At 42.7% G+C, this 22,266-nt stretch overlaps 2 protein-coding genes across 2 annotated transcripts in view; one reads left to right on the top strand and one right to left on the bottom strand.

Moving 5' to 3' along the window:
* LOC309399555 (ficolin-2-like) overlaps positions 1-22,266 on the bottom strand; it is an 81,365-nt gene that overhangs the window by 15,678 nt on the left and 43,421 nt on the right. The gene's annotated exons all lie outside the window — the stretch shown is intronic.
* Positions 2,757-7,790, top strand: LOC309399346 (ficolin-2-like; the record flags this gene model as incomplete). The annotated part of the gene is made up of 7 exons (XM_081967082.1): positions 2,757-2,847; positions 3,069-3,262; positions 4,543-4,609; positions 5,634-5,761; positions 6,067-6,196; positions 6,400-6,534; positions 7,543-7,790. 7 exons carry the CDS (start codon positions 2,757-2,759, stop codon positions 7,788-7,790), a joined length of 993 nt encoding a protein of 330 aa, XP_081823208.1.

The following is a 22,266-nucleotide window of genomic DNA, read 5'->3' as shown; positions in this document are numbered from 1 at the left end:
ATATATATATATATATATATATATATATATATATATATATATATATATATATATATATATATGAATTCCACCCACTCACTGGCATCGCTAAGTGGACGATACTTGCGTCAAGATCAAAACACAGGAGATGTTGATATGTGTTTGCTGAATCTATCAACTCTGTGGACAAATACATCAAATTGACACGGGAAAATGTTAAGAAAAACAGTCTACCTGTCAGAGTTCCAAGAAACACCCACAACGAAAGAAGACTCCGAGGCTTGAGTTTCCTCAAAGCTCCATTTTATAAGAGATGTCATTTTGGCACGTCTGGGAAAACCCAAATCTGAAAGCTTCCAGGTTTCCCCCACCCAAAAGAAAGTTCAAGCCCTTGCCCAGCACCCACATGTCCATCCCATGGCCCACTCAGGCACCTTTCCAAGTAGAGATGCCTCCCAGTCACGCCACTCCAGGCGCAGGGGCAAGACGTCCTTGATTCTCTGAGAAAGTAACATTATTGTGACTATATATCTCCCATACTCCTCCCTCCCAGTTTCCCACAGTAGAAAATGTGGCAGGCCTGAATGCCGAATGTAAAAGATGGCTTCCAGGCCTGGCACTAGTCTTCCTGGACTAGGCAGTAGATATTGCAGAAACCTTAACACTAAAGTTTAGAAACCCCTCTCAACAGTCCATTGTGGATTCAGCCAATCCACAGGTGTGAAGATGTTATTGTACCGGCCGCTCTGAGAAAGTGATAAAAAAAACTTTCTCAGGGCCATCCTCAGATGATTTCAAACAATACAACCCATGGCCCTCCCCTTACATTCCCTAAAAGATGAGGAAATGACAGGACGGATACATAAGAGAGAGAGAGAGCGATAAAGTATAAACGTAACCAAGATCGATCCCCCCTTCCCCTGACGAAAGGCAGATTCACAGATCTGACACCCAAGCAGAGATCAATATTTACATTTTGATTCTCACCACCCAGTGGAGCATCAAATGGGAGTAATCAGAACCCTACACCACCTGACTAAAGGTCTCCCTACCAGCAAAGATGGAAAAGAAAAAAAACCAGCTAATCAACGAAGACCTCAGAACTTGTGGCTATCCCAACAGGGCCGTCATCAAATCCCCCAAAAGACCCTTTCCACAACACACAAAGAGAACAATAAATGAAGCAGCATTGTTGTCCTTCCATACATTGCAGGACGACCTAAAACTCTCAGGAGGATTTTCAACCAACACAACATACATGCACACTTCAAATCCAAGGCAGACGCTTGTCCAGCCCAAGGATGAAACACCCAGCCACAAACTGAGCAACGTGATATACGTAGTCCAATGCAGTGAGCCATTGTGCAGATCTGTACACTGGAGAAACAAAACAACTGTTTCCCAAGCACCTGGCAAGCCTCAAAGAGACATTTGACCTTCAGTTCTGAAATGGACATTCTCAGTCCTCCAGGTCAGGTTTCTCACAAGAGGCAACTTTCTTGGTTTTACCCTGAAGACATTTTGCTTCTCATCTAAGAAGCTTCTTCAGTTCTGACTGAATGATGGAGGTTTATATTCCTTGCAGTCATCTGGTCATTAGTACTCTTTTTGAGAGTCATTGAGGCATTTGGAGATTTATCTGTGTCCCCAGGGTCACCTGAATAGTGCATTTCATTTCATTTCATTTCATTTCATTTCAATGGGTGCAGAACTTTCTTGGAACTGCTGAAAGGACTGTGTTATGAGCAGGAGATAGGTGATGTAGTACCTCTCAGGGGTGAGATTCAATTTTTTTTACTACTGGTTCTCTGGGCATGGCTTTGTGCGCATGGCATGGCTTTGGGTGCATGGGAAGGATATTGCAAAATCCCCATTCCCTCATTATTGATAGTATAGAGAGGAAAGAGAAATTCCTTGTGTGTCTAATCACACTTGGCCAATAAAGAATTCTATTAATCTATTAACCAACCTCACCAAACCTTCTCTTTGCCTTATTGCTTCAGTCGTGTTTTCCACATTTCTACAAAATCAGGAAAGTTACAGCATGATTACAGGCAATATTTCAAAAGGAACTTTTATTAGGAGATAGTGATAGCAAGGAGAATAGGCAAGATCTGAAGTTCCCATATGAAAACGTTAGGTTAAAAGTTGTAGGAACCCCTCCCCACTGTCCAGTCCAAAGCAAGGCATCCTGATAGGAATCTATGGGGACCTGACATTGGCATAATTTTGACCATTGGATTAGCATGAGATAAATCAAAACTATGCATTGTGCAATTGCCAACAGTTCCAAGATAACACTGGAATGCAGAGCCATCCCTCCTCCAAAGCCAGGGACCTTTACCCAAGCAATTTTTTAGAATCGAATTGGACATTAAAGATAATCAGGGCGGAAGGTGGGAGCATGGGAAAAGGTAATCATCAGCTTTGCGTATGAAAATCCCAGATCCGGGTTTGCTACTCCTCTAACCACTTGGCTTTAGTAAAGTCTACTTTCATTAACAATTGATTCGAGAGGCTTGTTTTTTTAACTGACCAAGTTGGCATGATTGACAGTGGGTTTCCTTGGAAGTAAATGCAGTAATCCTCCCTCTATAATGAAGAGTTCTCCATGTGCTGTTTAATTAACAGAGGTGTGCTTTGATCAATAAGGAAGCAGTTGGTGTATTTGACTCTTTCGCCAAAGTCCCCACTTAAAAGTGAAAGGGACAAAAGCAGACCGCCCAAATAAAAGCAGAAGATCCAGGGCAGGTTGCAGTCGGAGTCCAGCGGGCACCATGAGGAGAGCTGGAGAGCATGTGGGTCTCCTCCTCCTGTTCTCCCTGATGATCGCAATCCATCCAGGGTCACAGGAGTCCTCCGTCCCAGGTGAGTATCAGGCAGGTTGGCTCCGAGGAAGAGGGACAGCCATCTTCTTCCAGCCTTCAGAGGTGGAAAATTTAGCTTAGCTCAAAAAAAGCATTTTTCTGTGTTCCAAATGTTTTTCCTTCCTTTGCAGGACTTAAGACGCAGGATTTGGATGGCAATGAGACAATATCGGTTGTGCGGGAGAGTCGAAGCTTGATAATAAGACGGGGCAGCCCTGGCAGTCCAGGACCGCAAGGGCCACGGGGGCCCCCTGGCATTCCAGGACTCCAAGGGCCATGGGGGCTCCCTGGTGTTCCAGGACCCCAAGGGCCACGGGGGCTCCCTGGCATTCCAGGACCCCAAGGGCCACGGGGGCTCCCTGGCGTTCCAGGAGCACAAGGGCCACCGGGCCTCCCCGGCGTTCCAGGAGCCAAAGGTGGGTCTGTGGACAGAGGGTGAACCTGAGCCCTTCCGAAAGAAATAGCCCATCTTGTCCCAAGGCAGAAGGAAAGTGCCATGAGTGAAGATTGAAAGGATTGGCAGGAGAGGGAAGGAAACTGTGTCTTCTGGGCACTCGACCTGTAGAAACTCCCCCTCCCAAAGGGGGCATTTCCTTGGGTTAAGCTGCCTGCTCTGGTGTAAGGAAGGGAAACACCCCGAAAATGGCTTATGATACCTGCAGGGTCCTGGGGAGAGAGCTTGGTACCCATTCTCCCCCAGCAGAGGATGTAACCTATGAGTTTCTGCCCACAAGGGGTTGAGCTGCTGGGTACCCCCGGTTGAGCCCAAGTCACCCTCCTAAAAAGAAGGAATTCTACCCTACTTTTTTCTCTTTGTGTTTCAGGAGAGAAAGGCGACTCAGGAGAAATTGGTAAGGACTGCCGACCCCCCAAGGGGACCAGCGGGAGGGGCTGCCTTGGATTGGGCCTCAGGCAGCTTTCCTATTCTCTGAAGCCAAAGGGGCCCCTGGCTGAATTGTGCAGCTCAGTCCCCCAACAAGCTCAGTGGGGCATGAAGTTAGGCTGAAAGGGACCCCCAAGAGGCAGCCTGGGGCACAGCAGGCATAGCTGAGTCTCCGTCCATCAGGTGCCCCCTCTCCTTCTCACCTCCCCCTGCCCTGGACAAAGCAGTTACATAGGGGCGGTGTGCAGGCTGCTGACCGACCCAGTGCCCACCCATGTTCAGCCAGAACGATGGGGCTGCCCCAGAGGGTCTCCCGGCCAGGAAGGGATGTCAGGAGAAAGTAGGGCCACTGAAGGCCAACTGCAGCCCACAACAGGGCGCGAAGGAGTGGCTGCCCAGCAGAGCCAAGAGATTTCCAGATCAGTGGAGTGGTGGGGAGGTTGTGCGGGGCTGGAGGCAGTGGGGAGGTGGGGGTTGAGGCCACCCTGGGTGCCTGCAAAGGGATGTGGCAGCTCCCCGGGGTAGGAGGTGGTCGGAGCCCCAACCGCCCTGTGGCCACTTCGGACCCTGCTTGAAGGGACCCCTGCTTGAAGGTATGGGTCCCGAGGGTCTTCTGGCCACCAAGCCCACACAAAGCGCCCCAGCCTGGGTTTCTGCGGCATCTCGGGGGTGAATTGCCACTTCCTAACTTCAGAAGGGAGCCAGGCGAGGTGAGGTGAGGTGAGGCTGAGCCACGATGCTCCCGAAAAGGCTGCCTGTGGGCGAGCTCCTTGCCAAAGCCTCTAGTGGGAAGCAGTGGGTGGGGTTTCCCAGTGGGGAAGCCTCGACGCAGCTCTGGGACTGCTCAGTGAAGCCTCCCAAGGCCTTTCCTGGGAAAGTGGTGAGCGGGCGGGCGGCGGTGAGCAGTAAGTGGTGCAAGCCCCGGGCCGGCATCCCTGCCTCCTTCCTCCAAGAGCCAGCTTGGGGGACAGCCAGCCTCCCCCACTGCTGTGCCTTCACCTTCCACACAGAGCTTGTGCCGGCAGGGCGCCTCCCATTTCACAGCACTTTCCCCACTGCCGCGGCTCTTGGAGGAAGGAGGAAGTGATGCCGGCCCGTGGCTCGTTTCCCTTACCACTGGCTGCCCCTGGCCCTGTTGAACAGAGGCCAGGCCAGTCCCGGCTGCTCGCCTGCTCGCTCGCCACTTTCCTGGCTGGCTGCCCAGCTGACCAGGCGGGGCCCAGGCTGCAGCCGGTGGGGAGGTGGGGTATAGGATGCGGGAGGCTCCAGGCAGTTCCTCGGCTACTCTGGGCTGCAGTTGAACCCGCTGCCCTCTCCTGCCACTGCCTTGTCCTCCTGCTGCCACTCTCTCCAGCATGCGAAGCTTGCCGGGCTGCAATGGCAGCGGCTTCAGGAGACACTGGCTGGTGGGGAGGGGGGAACAAGGCTAGCACGAATGCTGCTTCTCTGTGTGTAGGCAGGAGGAGGCAGTGGTGTGGATGCACGTGGCGAAGGCGAGGCAGGGCAAGCGTTGGAGTGAGCCGGTTCAGGGATGTGGCCAGCCAGCCATCACTACTGGTTCAGTGACCCACACCCAATTACCATTACCGATTCTCCTGAACCGGTCCGAACCGGAAGCAACCCACCTCTGGGTTTCATCCTTAAAAGAAAAATTACTCCTCCATAACCATTTCTGGAGGGGTGAGCGATCCTGGGCACCCACCCAATATTAAGGGGAAGCCCCCATCCCCAACTTGCAACCCCGCACTGCAACCACTTGGTCCGTTCAACCGGCCGGATGCCTGCTGCCAACCGGCTGAAGCCACTGAGCTGGTCCCTCAGGACTGAGAGAGATGGAGGGCATTTTGCCAAAGACCTCAGTGAAAAGAGTGCCACTCCTTATGCCTTTGTGTCCTTCTGCCCAGGTGCCCAAAACTGTAAAGAGCTCTTGAAAAGAGGGACGATCCTGACCGGCTGGTACACCATCTACCCCCAGGGCTGCCAGCCCCTGAAGGTGCTGTGCGACATGGACACAGACGGAGGTGGATGGATTGTGAGTGCAGCGGAGGGTGGCTCTTTCCATGTGCGGGCAAGGCATACAATGTTTCTGACTGCTGTGCCTTGGAAGGAGCCTTCCCTAGGGAAGGAGTTGTGCCCCACGGCAGACACACCCAGGATTGTAGCTTTGCTGCTTGCCAGGAATGGGATGAACCTGAAACCGAATCTTTCCTGAGGCCAGGATGGGGGGTTTGGAGGAGTCCCGGGAGGCCAGTTCTGGGAACCACTAAAATTTGGGAAGGAGGAAGATTTGGGGGCCTGCTGAGCTGGAAGGTTAAGGGTCCCGATTCTCCCCCACAGGTCTTCCAAAAGCGGTCGGATGGCTCGGTGGACTTTTTCCAGGACTGGGCTGCCTACAAGAAAGGATTTGGAAACCAGCGGACCGAATTCTGGCTGGGGAATGACAACCTTCACTGCTTGACCTCACTGGGTGAGGGGCTTCCCCTTGCAGACCTGAACCCTCCTGCTGCCAGGGGAGAGGGGTGCAGGGCCCTCATTGGGAAGAGCCTCAAGGGAACCCACAGCCTCCTCTGGGGATGGAGGAGGCAGCAGAGAAACATACCTGCAGAGCTATGAGTTTTGGTGAGTGGGCAGTGTTCCAACTGAACCAAACGGCTGTTTTCTTCCTCCTAGGAAAGAATGAATTGCGTGTCGACTTGATTGAATTAGACAACAAGCATTCCTTCGCCAAATATGCGTCATTCCAGGTGGCGGCAGAATCCGACCAGTATCGGCTAACTCTGGGCGCCTTCACGGGTGGCTCTGCAGGTGAGTTTAAGGTTTATTTAATTTATAGACCGCCCCCTCTCCCCGTAGGGACTCGGGGGGGTGTACAGACCGTTCAAAATCAAAACAACAAAAGCATAACATAAGACATTGAACAAAACAACACACACATACTCTCTGTATATAAAACCCCAAACCAATTTAAATAATTAAAAACAATTTTAAAACCCGTTTAAAACCCCAATATAAAATTTAAAAAGCCATCCAGGAAAGTTAGTGATAGATGTTCCCTTTGTAAATACAATTACGATTATAATTAGGCCAGACCAGGTACTCGAAACAGGTGGGTCTCGAGTTTCTTGCGGAAGGAGCGGAGATCAGAGGTGGTTCTAATATTGGGGGGGAGGTCGTTCCAGAGGGTTGGGCCCATCACAGAGAAGGCCCTACTCCTAGGCACCGCCCGCCCGCACTGTTTAGCGGAAGGAACCCAGAGGAGGCCCTCTCTGTGAGAGCGGATTGGTGGCAGGGATGTATGGGGTAGAATGCGATCCCGCAGATAACTAGGTCCCGAGCCATGGAGCGCTTTGAAGATGACAATCAACACCTTGAAACGCACCCGAAAAGCCACAGGTAGCCAGTGCAGCTCACACAGGAAAGGTGTTACATGGGAGTATCTAGTACTCCCCATAATAACCCGCGCGGCTGCATTCTGAACTAGCTGGAGCCTTCGGGTGCATCTCAAGGGGAGCCCCATGTAGAGAGCGTTACAGTAATCAAGGCGAGAAGTCACTAGGGCATGAGTGACTGTGCAAAGGGCGTCCCGCTCTAGTAAGGGGCGCAATTGGCGCACCAGGCGAACCTGGTGGAACGCCCCCCTAGCCACGGCCGTCACATGATCATCTAGCGACAGCCAGGAATCTAGGACAAAGTCCAGCATCCTTCTCCATGAGTCTCTTGGAATTGGGCAGTGCCAGTCAGGCCAATGAAGGCCTCCCTGGAGATGCTCTAGGCTGGCCTTCCAGGCACTCAAGCCCCCTCTCTGCCTCCCAGGTGATTCCCTCTCCTACCACAACAACATGCCCTTCTCCACCCGAGACAAGGTGTTCGTCCATAAGTTCAACTGTCCTGAATTGTTCAAAGGGGCCTGGTGGTTCAGGGAATGCCACCTCTCCAACCTCAACGGGAAATACTTGCTGGGAGAACACAAGACCACTTCCGGTGGCATCAACTGGTATACAGGGAAAGGCTTCCATTACTCCTACAAGCGCACCGAAATGAAAATCCGGCCTGTGGCTTAGGCGGCTTCTTCAGCTGATGGGTCCTTTCTTTCTGAGGGGTTCCAAAGGGCATCTAGTCCATCCCTTCTGCTTTTGATTTGGTAGCTTGATATTTTGCTAAGTCTACATGATTAAATGATCTTGCAGAGTTGGAGGAGAGGGGGCTTTCCCATTTGTCCCCCCTTCAGCTATAACGGAGTTGGGCAGCCAATGAATGTTAAATAAATAAATAAAAATGTGACCTTGCAACTAAGCTGACGGTCCCCAAGTCTCTTTTATTCCAAGGGGACAAAATCTGCCATCTTTTGGCAAAGGAAGGGCTCTGAGCACCCCCTCCAGGAAGGATTGGCATAGCCCAGGTGGTTGATCCAAGCACTCACCTGCTGAGGGTAACAAGAACAAGGAATTCTGGCTGGTGGGGTCCCACTGGTGGGTCTCCTCTGTCCTGGCTCCTGCCCTTTGGAACCCTCTGCTGAAGACCTACCTCTGCCAGATGGCATGGGGCACCAAAGGAGAGCATCTCCCTGGAGGTCCTTGGTGAATTAAGCGGCAATCCCATCGCCCCTCCCATGCACGCTGTTCCCTGCCTCCCTCCCCAATTTTCAACCACAATTGCATTTTGCTCAGTGGTGAAATTCACTTTTTTTTTACTCCCAGTTCTGTGGGCGTGGCTTGGTGGGCGTGGCAGAGGAGGGATGCTGCAAAATCCCCATTCCCTCCCCACTCTGGAGCCAGCCAGAGGTGGCATTTGCTGGTTCTCTAAACTACTCAAAATTTCTGCTACCGGTTCTCCAGAACCTGTCAGAACCTGCTGGATTTCACCCCCGATTTTGCTCATGACATCCATTTTTATTCTTTTAGAAATCTTTCTCTGTTGGGATGTTAATGCCAAGGTGCCCAGAGTTACTTCCATATGGGATGGGTGGCAAATAAATGCAATTACTGGGTTTCCCCGAGAATAAGTCTGGGTCTTATTTTCTTTTGGCCTCCAAAATAAGTACCAGGGCTTATTCCTCTCACCAATGTACAGGAGCCCCACTTCTTCTGCTTGCTTGCAGTGGGCAGAAGGCTGTGCCTGTCAGAGGAAAATATTTCACCCTGAACTAGATGAGGTCTTAGACCGCGGCTTTTCCAAACAGCATTATCTTTAAGGTGTGAAGAAAGAAATAAAATCCCGGAAAACATATTCTAATTAAAAACAAGCTTTAATACAAAAATAAGAAATAGAAAATAAAACAAATCTATCTAATTGTTACATTTTGGCAGAAGCAATTCTGTCTCCCAGTTTCCTGGCAGACGGACAAAGATCAAAAGGAAAGAGAAGTCTCTGGAATGTGTAATGAGCAGTACCATGTGCCAGTACCACCGCTGTGAAGCAGGGGAGGATGGAGCTGCCCCACAGGCCCCGCACAGGCTTACCTGAGGGCCCCTGCAGCCTGGGCCAGCCATGCCGCAACACCTGCCTCAACTCATGGCAGCAGCTCTGGCAACTCCGTCCAGCAGGCTCCTGCATGGCCCCTGGGCAACTTCTGCTTGCTCTTGTCCACAATGGAGCAGGAGTGAGTGATGCACTACTGCCATGGCCAGGAGGTGAGGTGGGAGTTGGACCTGCCACATGGGCCCCACGCTGACTTACCTCAGGGCCCCTGCAGCCAGGCCATCCACGCCCTGACACTTGCCTTGCCTTGCACCAACATGCCACTCAGCCTTCTGTTCCATTGCGGCCACGAGCAAGCAGAAGTGGGCCTGCAGCCACATGGGCTCCAGCTGCACATGGCTATTGGTGCTGCCGCTATGAGGCAGGTGCCAGGGCACGGAGGGCCTGGTGGCAAGGGCTCTGAGGTAAGCTGGTGCAGGGTGCATGTGACCCCACAAGCAACTAAATGGAATGGATGGGAGGCCAGCTGCGCAGGCTCTTAAGTAGGGCTTATTTTTGGGGGGAGGGTAGGACTTATATTAAATGCACACATAGAAACATGCTAGTGCTTATTTTCAGGATAGGGACAGTTGGAGAGAACTGCTCCCCCCAATAATGAGCTAAAAACAGGTCATTTTTCTCTCCTTTTGGCCCTCCCCAGGAGCACTTTGCAGGCCTCCCAAACCCTCTGCACCTCCGTTTTGGTGAAGGTGCAGGGTTTCTGGAGGCCAAAAAGGCTGTGTTCAGTGTATAAGATGCACCCAGATTTTCACCCTCTTTTTTGGGCAAAAAAGGTGAGTCCAAAAACTATGATACCCAGTGCAAGCACCATCAGGCCCTACAGACCCACGAAGTCTCGATGTAGTCCTGCAGTGCAGAAGAGAGATGCCTGGGGATAGAATCATTGCTGGCTCCATCTTCTCCCTCACAAGCTTCTTTGCCCCAAGGGAAGCCTTTCCCTCCTCTACCTCTTCATCCCCCCCCCTTCAGTTCTCTCCATCTGTCCCCAACAGTTCAACCAGAGAGTTAGCTGGGGAACAAAACCCTGAGTCGTGGCATCCACCCATCCCCAAGGTCTCCTGTCACCCCTCTCCCCCAACCTCCCTGCTTGCCTCAAGGGAGGGAGACCAAGATGTCTGAGGCTTTGAAGAAGAGATTCAAGGACCCTGTTGTGTTTCTGGGGCTGAACATGTGAAAGGGAAGGAAACCCTTTCACTTCTTCTGGGCGGGTGGAAACTCTTGGAGAAAGAGTTTTGTTCCACTCATGCACATGTACAGGTAGTCCTTGATTTACAAAAGTTCATTTAGGGACCATCTGAAGTTGCAACAGCACTGAAAAAGATGAGAAACACCCCCACAACATGAATAAACGTGATGATACCTCCCGCCTACCAGACATCTGGAAACCAGCCCTAGCCAATAAACGAACACCACCCACCACCCAGGCTGTTACAATACAAAACAACAATGCACACACAGCCAGCACCAATCAGCACCAATCTACCAATCATGATACAACCACACAACCAATCATTCCACTTACTGAAACAAAGCCAGCACACCATCCCCTCCCACCAAGATTTACAGAAAGATGGCAGCTCCGTTCCCATTTTAAGCCCAAGCCCGAAGATGGCAGGTGAGATCTTGCTGAAACGTTGCAAAGACAATCTCAATCCTACATGGGAAAAGACCCAAATACAACAAAACCAGCATACCTACACCCGTGAAAATCTACGAAAAGAAATATATATACATATGTATTTGTGTTACAACCCCTGGTATGCCCAAATATGGGAGGAAGCTCACTACTCCCTCTTTCTGTCCTTCGGCTCATTACAGAAAACCATCCAGGCAGAAAACCCTATTTTTATTTTTAATGTTGCCTTTTTATATTTGTGTTGGATTTGTGCTGATAATATATATATTATCCACTATATATCTATATATATAGGAATTCCACCCACAAAGAGAACAATAAATGAAATCTTCCCACAGTAGAACTATGCAGCCATTTCCTGGATGACAACTGGTGCATCAACTGATTTCTATCTATGAGCAAGTTTTTGGTCCCTGTTGGGGATCAAATGGCCCCCATTCTACTAGTGGTGAAATTCAATTTTTTTTACTACCAGTTCTGTGGGCTTGGCTTTGTAAGTAGGGTGAGCATGGCTTGGTGAGCATGGCAGGGGAAGGATACTGCAAAATCTCTATTCCCACCCCACTGTGGGGTCAGCCAGATGTAGCATTTGCTGGTTCTCCGAACTGCTCAAAACTTCCACTACTGATTCCCTGAACTATTCAAAATTTTCACTACTGGTTCACCGAACTATTCAAAATTTTCACTACTATTCAAAATTTCTGCTACTGGTTCTCCGAACTATTCAAAATTTCTGCTACTGGTTCTCCGAACTATTCAAAATTTCTGCTACTGGTTCTCCGAACTATTCAAAATTTCTGCTACTGTTTCTCTGAACTATTCAAAATTTCTGCTACTGGTTCTCCGAACTATTCAAAATTTCTGCTACTGGTTCTCCGAACTATTCAAAATTTCTGCTACTGGTTCTCCGAACTATTCAAAATTTCTGCTACTGGTTCTCCGAACTATTCAAAATTTCTGCTACTGTTTCTCTGAACTATTCAAAATTTCTGCTACTGGTTCTCCGAACTATTCAAAATTTCTGCTACTAGTTCTCCGAACTATTCAAAATTTCTGCTACTGGTTCTCCGAACTATTCAAAATTTCTGCTACTGGTTCTCCGAACTATTCAAAATTTCTGCTACTGGTTCTCCGAACTATTCAAAATTTCTGCTACTGGTTCTCTGAACTATTCAAAATTTCCACTATGGTTCTCCGAACTATTCAAAATTTCCACTATGGTTCTCTGAACTATTCAAAATTTCCACTACTGGTTCTCCGAACTATTCAAAATTTCTGCTACTGTTTCTCTGAACTATTCAAAATTTCTGCTACTGGTTCTCTGAACTATTCAAAATTTCTGCTACTGGTTCTCTGAACTATTCAAAATTTCTGCTACTGGTTCTCTGAACTATTCAAAATTTCCACTATGGTTCTCTGAACTATTCAAAATTTCCACTACTGGTTCTCTGAACTATTCAAAATTTCCACTATGGTTCTCTGAACTATTCAAAATTTCCACTACTGGTTCTCTGAACTATTCAAAATTTCCACTACTGGTTCTCTGAACTATTCAAAATTTCCACTACTGGTTCTCTGAACTATTCAAAATTTCCACTATGGTTCTCTGAACTATTCAAAATTTCTGCTACTGGTTCTCTGAACTATTCAAAATTTCCACTACTGGTTCTCTGAACTATTCAAAATTTCTGCTACTGGTTCTCCGAACTATTCAAAATTTCCACTACTGGTTCTCCGAACTATTCAAAATTTCTGCTACTGGTTCTCTGAACTATTCAAAATTTCCACTACTGGTTCTCTGAACTATTCAAAATTTCTGCTACTGGTTCTCTGAACTATTCAAAATTTCCACTATGGTTCTCTGAACTATTCAAAATTTCCACTACTGGTTCTCTGAACTATTCAAAATTTCCACTATGGTTCTCTGAACTATTCAAAATTTCCACTACTGGTTCTCTGAACTATTCAAAATTTCCACTACTGGTTCTCTGAACTATTCAAAATTTCCACTACTGGTTCTCTGAACTATTCAAAATTTCCACTACTGGTTCTCTGAACTATTCAAAATTTCTGCTACTGGTTCTCTGAACTATTCAAAATTTCCACTACTGGTTCTCCGAACTATTCAAAATTTCTGCTACTGGTTCTCTGAACTATTCAAAATTTCTGCTACTGGTTCTCTGAACTATTCAAAATTTCCACTACTGGTTCTCCGAACTATTCAAAATTTCTGCTACTGGTTCTCTGAACTATTCAAAATTTCCACTATGGTTCTCTGAACTATTCAAAATTTCCACTACTGGTTCTCTGAACTATTCAAAATTTCCACTATGGTTCTCTGAACTATTCAAAATTTCCACTACTGGTTCTCTGAACTATTCAAAATTTCCACTACTGGTTCTCTGAACTATTCAAAATTTCTGCTACTGGTTCTCTGAACTATTCAAAATTTCCACTATGGTTCTCTGAACTATTCAAAATTTCCACTACTGGTTCTCTGAACTATTCAAAATTTCCACTATGGTTCTCTGAACTATTCAAAATTTCCACTATGGTTCTCTGAACTATTCAAAATTTCCACTACTGGTTCTCTGAACTATTCAAAATTTCCACTATGGTTCTCTGAACTATTCAAAATTTCCACTACTGGTTCTCTGAACTATTCAAAATTTCCACTACTGGTTCTCTGAACTATTCAAAATTTCCACTACTGGTTCTCTGAACTATTCAAAATTTCCACTACTGGTTCTCTGAACTATTCAAAATTTCCACTACTGGTTCTCTGAACTATTCAAAATTTCCACTATGGTTCTCTGAACTATTCAAAATTTCTGCTACTGGTTCTCTGAACTATTCAAAATTTCCACTACTGGTTCTCTGAACTATTCAAAATTTCCACTACTGGTTCTCTGAACTATTCAAAATTTCCACTATGGTTCTCTGAACTATTCAAAATTTCCACTATGGTTCTCCGAACTATTCATAATTTCCACTACTGGTTCTCTGAACTATTCATAATTTCCACTATGGTTCTCTGAACTATTCATAATTTCCACTATGGTTCTCCGAACTATTCAAAATTTCCACTATGGTTCTCTGAACTATTCATAATTTCCACTATGGTTCTCTGAACTATTCAAAATTTCCACTATGGTTCTCTGAACTATTCAAAATTTCCACTACTGGTTCTCTGAACTATTCAAAATTTCCACTACTGGTTCTCTGAACTATTCAAAATTTCCACTACTGGTTCTCTGAACTATTCAAAATTTCCACTATGGTTCTCTGAACTATTCAAAATTTCCACTATGGTTCTCTGAACTATTCAAAATTTCCACTATGGTTCTCTGAACTATTCAAAATTTCCACTACTGGTTCTCTGAACTATTCAAAATTTCCACTACTGGTTCTCTGAACTATTCAAAATTTCCACTACTGGTTCTCTGAACTATTCAAAATTTCCACTACTGGTTCTCTGAACTATTCAAAATTTCCACTATGGTTCTCTGAACTATTCAAAATTTCCACTACTGGTTCTCTGAACTATTCAAAATTTCCACTACTGGTTCTCTGAACTATTCAAAATTTCCACTACTGGTTCTCTGAACTATTCAAAATTTCCACTATGGTTCTCTGAACTATTCAAAATTTCCACTATGGTTCTCTGAACTATTCAAAATTTCCACTATGGTTCTCTGAACTATTCAAAATTTCCACTACTGGTTCTCTGAACTATTCAAAATTTCCACTACTGGTTCTCTGAACTATTCAAAATTTCCACTACTGGTTCTCTGAACTATTCAAAATTTCCACTACTGGTTCTCTGAACTATTCAAAATTTCCACTATGGTTCTCTGAACTATTCAAAATTTCCACTACTGGTTCTCTGAACTATTCAAAATTTCCACTACTGGTTCTCTGAACTATTCAAAATTTCCACTACTGGTTCTCTGAACTATTCAAAATTTCCACTATGGTTCTCTGAACTATTCAAAATTTCCACTACTGGTTCTCTGAACTATTCAAAATTTCCACTACTGGTTCTCTGAACTATTCAAAATTTCCACTACTGGTTCTCTGAACTATTCAAAATTTCCACTATGGTTCTCTGAACTATTCAAAATTTCCACTACTGGTTCTCTGAACTATTCAAACTTTCTGCTACTGGTTCTCTGAACTATTCAAACTTTCTGCTATGGTTCTCTGAACTATTCAAAATTTCCACTACTGGTTCTCTGAACTATTCAAAATTTCCACTATGGTTCTCTGAACTATTCAAAATTTCCACTACTGGTTCTCTGAACTATTCAAAATTTCCACTATGGTTCTCTGAACTATTCAAAATTTCCACTATGGTTCTCTGAACTATTCAAAATTTCCACTATGGTTCTCTGAACTATTCAAAATTTCCACTATGGTTCTCTGAACTATTCAAAATTTCCACTATGGTTCTCTGAACTATTCAAAATTTCCACTATGGTTCTCTGAACTATTCAAAATTTCCACTATGGTTCTCTGAACTATTCATAATTTCCACTATGGTTCTCTGAACTATTCAAAATTTCCACTATGGTTCTCTGAACTATTCAAAATTTCCACTACTGGTTCTCTGAACTATTCAAAATTTCCACTACTGGTTCTCTGAACTATTCAAAATTTCCACTACTGGTTCTCTGAACTATTCAAAATTTCCACTACTGGTTCTCTGAACTATTCAAAATTTCCACTATGGTTCTCTGAACTATTCAAAATTTCCACTACTGGTTCTCTGAACTATTCAAAATTTCCACTACTGGTTCTCTGAACTATTCAAAATTTCCACTACTGGTTCTCTGAACTATTCAAAATTTCCACTATGGTTCTCTGAACTATTCAAAATTTCCACTATGGTTCTCTGAACTATTCAAAATTTCCACTATGGTTCTCTGAACTATTCAAAATTTCCACTATGGTTCTCTGAACTATTCAAAATTTCCACTACTGGTTCTCTGAACTATTCAAAATTTCCACTATGGTTCTCTGAACTATTCAAAATTTCCACTATGGTTCTCTGAACTATTCAAAATTTCCACTATGGTTCTCTGAACTATTCAAAATTTCCACTATGGTTCTCTGAACTATTCAAAATTTCCACTATGGTTCTCTGAACTATTCAAAATTTCCACTATGGTTCTCTGAACTATTCAAAATTTCCACTATGGTTCTCTGAACTATTCAAAATTTCCACTATGGTTCTCTGAACTATTCAAAATTTCCACTATGGTTCTCTGAACTATTCAAAATTTCCACTATGGTTCTCTGAACTATTCAAAATTTCCACTACTGGTTCTCTGAACTATTCAAAATTTCTGCTACTGGTTCTCTGAACTATTCAAACTTTCTGCTACGGGTTCTCTGAACTATTCAAAATTTCTGCTACTGGTTCTCTGAACTATTCAAAATTTCCACTATGGTTCTCTGAACTATTCAAAATTTCCACTACTGGTTCTCTGAACTATTCAAAATTTCTGCTACTGGTTCTCTGAACTATTCAAAATTTCCACTACTGGTTCTCTGAACTATTCAAAATTTCTGCTACTGGTTCTCTGAACTATTCATAATTTCCACTATGGTTCTCTGAACTATTCAAAATTTCCACTACTGGTTCTCTGAACTATTCAAAATTTCTGCTACTGGTTCTCTGAACTATTCAAAATTTCCACTATGGTTCTCTGAACTATTCAAAATTTCCACTACTGGTTCTCTGAACTATTCAAAATTTCTGCTACTGGTTCTCTGAACTATTCAAAATTTCCACTACTGGTTCTCTGAACTATTCAAAATTTCTGCTACTGGTTCTCTGAACTATTCAAAATTTCTGCTACTGGTTCTCTGAACTATTCAAAATTTCTGCTACTGGTTATCTGAACTATTCAAAATTTCTGCTACTGTTTCTCTGAACTATTCAAAATTTCTGCTACTGGTTCTCCGAACTATTCAAAATTTCTGCTACTGTTTCTCTGAACTATTCAAAATTTCTGCTACTGTTTCTCTGAACTATTCAAAATTTCCACTACTGGTTCTCTGAACTATTCAAAATTTCTGCTACTGGTTCTCTGAACTATTCAAAATTTCTGCTACGGGTTCTCTGAACTATTCAAAATTTCTGCTACTGGTTCTCTGAACTATTCAAAATTTCCACTACTGGTTCTCTGAACTATTCAAAATTTCTGCTACTGGTTCTCTGAACTATTCAAAATTTCCACTACTGGTTCTCTGAACTATTCAAAATTTCCACTACTGGTTCTCTGAACTATTCAAAATTTCTGCTACTGGTTCTCTGAACTATTCATAATTTCCACTATGGTTCTCTGAACTATTCAAAATTTCCACTACTGGTTCTCTGAACTATTCAAAATTTCTGCTACTGGTTCTCTGAACTATTCAAAATTTCCACTATGGTTCTCTGAACTATTCATAATTTCCACTATGGTTCTCTGAACTATTCAAAATTTCCACTACTGGTTCTCTGAACTATTCAAAATTTCTGCTACTGGTTATCTGAACTATTCAAAATTTCTGCTACTGTTTCTCTGAACTATTCAAAATTTCTGCTACTGGTTCTCCGAACTATTCAAAATTTCTGCTACTGTTTCTCTGAACTATTCAAAATTTCCACTACTGGTTCTCTGAACTATTCAAAATTTCTGCTACTGGTTCTCCGAACTATTCAAAATTTCCACTACTGGTTCTCCGAACTATTCAAAATTTCCACTACTGGTTCTCTGAACTATTCAAAATTTCCACTACTGGTTCTCTGAACTATTCAAAATTTCCACTACTGGTTCTCTGAACTATTCAAAATTTCCACTACTGGTTCTCTGAACTATTCAAAATTTCCACTACTGGTTCTCTGAACTATTCATAATTTCCACTACTGGTTCTCTGAACTATTCAAAATTTCCACTACTGGTTCTCTGAACTATTCAAAATTTCCACTACTGGTTCTCCGAACTATTCAAAATTTCCACTACTGGTTCTCTGAACTATTCAAAATTTCCACTACTGGTTCTCTGAACTATTCAAAATTTCCACTACTGGTTCTCTGAACTATTCAAAATTTCCACTACTGGTTCTCTGAACTATTCAAAATTTCCACTACTGGTTCTCTGAACTATTCATAATTTCCACTATGGTTCTCTGAACTATTCAAAATTTCCACTACTGGTTCTCTGAACTATTCAAAATTTCTGCTACTGGTTATCTGAACTATTCAAAATTTCTGCTACTGTTTCTCTGAACTATTCAAAATTTCTGCTACTGGTTCTCTGAACTATTCAAAATTTCCACTATGGTTCTCTGAACTATTCAAAATTTCCACTACTGGTTCTCTGAACTATTCAAAATTTCTGCTACTGGTTCTCCGAACTATTCAAAATTTCTGCTACTGTTTCTCCGAACTATTCAAAATTTCTGCTACTGTTTCTCTGAACTATTCAAAATTTCTGCTACTGGTTCTCTGAACTATTCAAAATTTCCACTACTGGTTCTCTGAACTATTCAAAATTTCTGCTACTGGTTCTCTGAACTATTCAAAATTTCTGCTACTGGTTCTCTGAACTATTCAAAATTTCCACTACTGGTTCTCTGAACTATTCAAAATTTCTGCTACTGGTTCTCTGAACTATTCAAAATTTCCACTACTGGTTCTCTGAACTATTCAAAATTTCTGCTACTGGTTCTCCGAACTATTCAAAATTTCTGCTACTGTTTCTCCGAACTATTCAAAATTTCTGCTACTGTTTCTCTGAACTATTCAAAATTTCTGCTACTGGTTCTCTGAACTATTCAAAATTTCCACTATGGTTCTCTGAACTATTCAAAATTTCCACTACTGGTTCTCTGAACTATTCAAAATTTCTGCTACTGGTTCTCCGAACTATTCAAAATTTCTGCTACTGTTTCTCTGAACTATTCAAAATTTCTGCTACTGGTTCTCTGAACTATTCAAAATTTCCACTATGGTTCTCTGAACTATTCAAAATTTCCACTATGGTTCTCTGAACTATTCAAAATTTCTGCTACTGGTTCTCTGAACTATTCAAAATTTCTGCTACTGTTTCTCTGAACTATTCAAAATTTCTGCTACTGTTTCTCTGAACTATTCAAAATTTCCACTATGGTTCTCTGAACTATTCAAAATTTCCACTACTGGTTCTCTGAACTATTCAAAATTTCTGCTACTGGTTCTCCGAACTATTCAAAATTTCTGCTACTGTTTCTCTGAACTATTCAAAATTTCTGCTACTGGTTCTCCGAACTATTCAAAATTTCTGCTACTGGTTCTCTGAACTATTCAAAATTTCTGCTACTGGTTCTCTGAACTATTCAAAATTTCCACTATGGTTCTCTGAACTATTCAAAATTTCCACTACTGGTTCTCTGAACTATTCAAAATTTCCACTACTGGTTCTCTGAACTATTCAAAATTTCCACTACTGGTTCTCTGAACTATTCAAAATTTCCACTACTGGTTCTCTGAACTATTCATAATTTCCACTATGGTTCTCTGAACTATTCAAAATTTCCACTATGGTTCTCTGAACTATTCAAAATTTCCACTACTGGTTCTCCAAACTATTCAAACTTTCTGCTACTGGTTCTCTGAACTATTCAAACTTTCTGCTACTGGTTCTCTGAACTATTCAAACTTTCTGCTACTGGTTCTCTGAACTATTCAAACTTTCTGCTACTGGTTCTCTGAACTATTCAAACTTTCTGCTATGGTTCTCTGAACTATTCAAACTTTCTGCTACTGGTTCTCTGAACTATTCATAATTTCCACTATGGTTCTCTGAACTATTCAAAATTTCCACTACTGGTTCTCTGAACTATTCAAAATTTCCACTACTGGTTCTCTGAACTATTCAAAATTTCTGCTACTGGTTCTCTGAACTATTCAAAATTTCCACTATGGTTCTCTGAACTATTCATAATTTCCACTATGGTTCTCTGAACTATTCAAAATTTCCACTACTGGTTCTCTGAACTATTCAAAATTTCTGCTACTGGTTATCTGAACTATTCAAAATTTCTGCTACTGTTTCTCTGAACTATTCAAAATTTCTGCTACTGGTTCTCCGAACTATTCAAAATTTCTGCTACTGGTTCTCTGAACTATTCAAAATTTCCACTACTGGTTCTCTGAACTATTCAAAATTTCTGCTACTGGTTCTCTGAACTATTCAAAATTTCCACTATGGTTCTCTGAACTATTCAAAATTTCCACTACTGGTTCTCTGAACTATTCAAAATTTCCACTACTGGTTCTCTGAACTATTCAAAATTTCCACTACTGGTTCTCTGAACTATTCAAAATTTCCACTACTGGTTCTCTGAACTATTCAAACTTTCTGCTACTGGTTCTCTGAACTATTCAAAATTTCCACTACTGGTTCTCTGAACTATTCAAAATTTCCACTACTGGTTCTCTGAACTATTCAAAATTTCCACTACTGGTTCTCTGAACTATTCAAACTTTCTGCTACTGGTTCTCTGAACTATTCAAAATTTCCACTACTGGTTCTCTGAACTATTCAAAATTTCCACTACTGGTTCTCTGAACTATTCAAAATTTCTGCTACTGGTTCTCTGAACTATTCAAAATTTCCACTATGGTTCTCTGAACTATTCAAAATTTCCACTACTGGTTCTCTGAACTATTCAAAATTTCCACTACTGGTTCTCTGAACTATTCAAAATTTCTGCTACTGGTTCTCTGAACTATTCAAAATTTCTGCTACTGGTTCTCTGAACTATTCAAAATTTCCACTATGGTTCTCTGAACTATTCAAAATTTCCACTATGGTTCTCTGAACTATTCAAAATTTCCACTACTGGTTCTCTGAACTATTCAAAATTTCCACTACTGGTTCTCTGAACTATTCAAAATTTCTGCTACTGGTTCTCTGAACTATTCAAAATTTCCACTATGGTTCTCTGAACTATTCATAATTTCCACTATGGTTCTCTGAACTATTCAAAATTTCCACTACTGGTTCTCTGAACTATTCAAAATTTCTGCTACTGGTTATCTGAACTATTCAAAATTTCTGCTACTGGTTCTCCGAACTATTCAAAATTTCTGCTACTGTTTCTCTGAACTATTCAAAATTTCTGCTACTGGTTCTCCGAACTATTCAAAATTTCCACTACTGGTTCTCTGAACTATTCAAAATTTCTGCTACTGGTTCTCCGAACTATTCAAAATTTCTGCTACTGGTTCTCCGAACTATTCAAAATTTCCACTACTGGTTCTCTGAACTATTCAAAATTTCTGCTACTGGTTCTCTGAACTATTCAAAATTTCCACTATGGTTCTCTGAACTATTCAAAATTTCCACTACTGGTTCTCTGAACTATTCAAAATTTCCACTATGGTTCTCTGAACTATTCAAAATTTCTGCTACTGGTTCTCTGAACTATTCAAAATTTCCACTACTGGTTCTCTGAACTATTCAAAATTTCTGCTACTGGTTCTCTGAACTATTCAAAATTTCCACTACTGGTTCTCTGAACTATTCAAAATTTCCTCTACTGGTTCTCTGAACTATTCAAAATTTCCACTACTGGTTCTCTGAACTATTCAAAATTTCCACTACTGGTTCTCTGAACTATTCAAAATTTCTGCTACTGGTTCTCTGAACTATTCAAAATTTCCACTACTGGTTCTCTGAACTATTCAAAATTTCCACTATGGTTCTCTGAACTATTCAAAATTTCCACTACTGGTTCTCTGAACTATTCAAAATTTCCACTACTGGTTCTCTGAACTATTCAAAATTTCCACTACTGGTTCTCTGAACTATTCAAAATTTCTGCTACTGGTTCTCTGAACTATTCAAAATTTCCACTATGGTTCTCTGAACTATTCAAAATTTCCACTACTGGTTCTCTGAACTATTCAAAATTTCCACTATGGTTCTCTGAACTATTCAAAATTTCCACTATGGTTCTCTGAACTATTCAAAATTTCCACTACTGGTTCTCTGAACTATTCAAAATTTCCACTATGGTTCTCTGAACTATTCAAAATTTCCACTACTGGTTCTCTGAACTATTCAAAATTTCCACTACTGGTTCTCTGAACTATTCAAAATTTCCACTATGGTTCTCTGAACTATTCAAAATTTCCACTACTGGTTCTCTGAACTATTCAAAATTTCCACTATGGTTCTCTGAACTATTCAAAATTTCCACTACTGGTTCTCTGAACTATTCAAAATTTCCACTACTGGTTCTCTGAACTATTCAAAATTTCCACTATGGTTCTCTGAACTATTCAAAATTTCCACTACTGGTTCTCTGAACTATTCAAAATTTCCACTACTGGTTCTCTGAACTATTCAAAATTTCCACTACTGGTTCTCTGAACTATTCAAAAT

Source organism: Natrix helvetica (assembly GCF_964273705.1).
Source record: "Natrix helvetica genome assembly, chromosome: 15".
NCBI classification, from domain to species: domain Eukaryota; kingdom Metazoa; phylum Chordata; class Lepidosauria; order Squamata; family Natricidae; genus Natrix; species Natrix helvetica.
The sequence above is the reverse complement of the archived record's forward strand: the minus strand, read 5'-3'. Positions and strand labels throughout refer to the sequence as shown.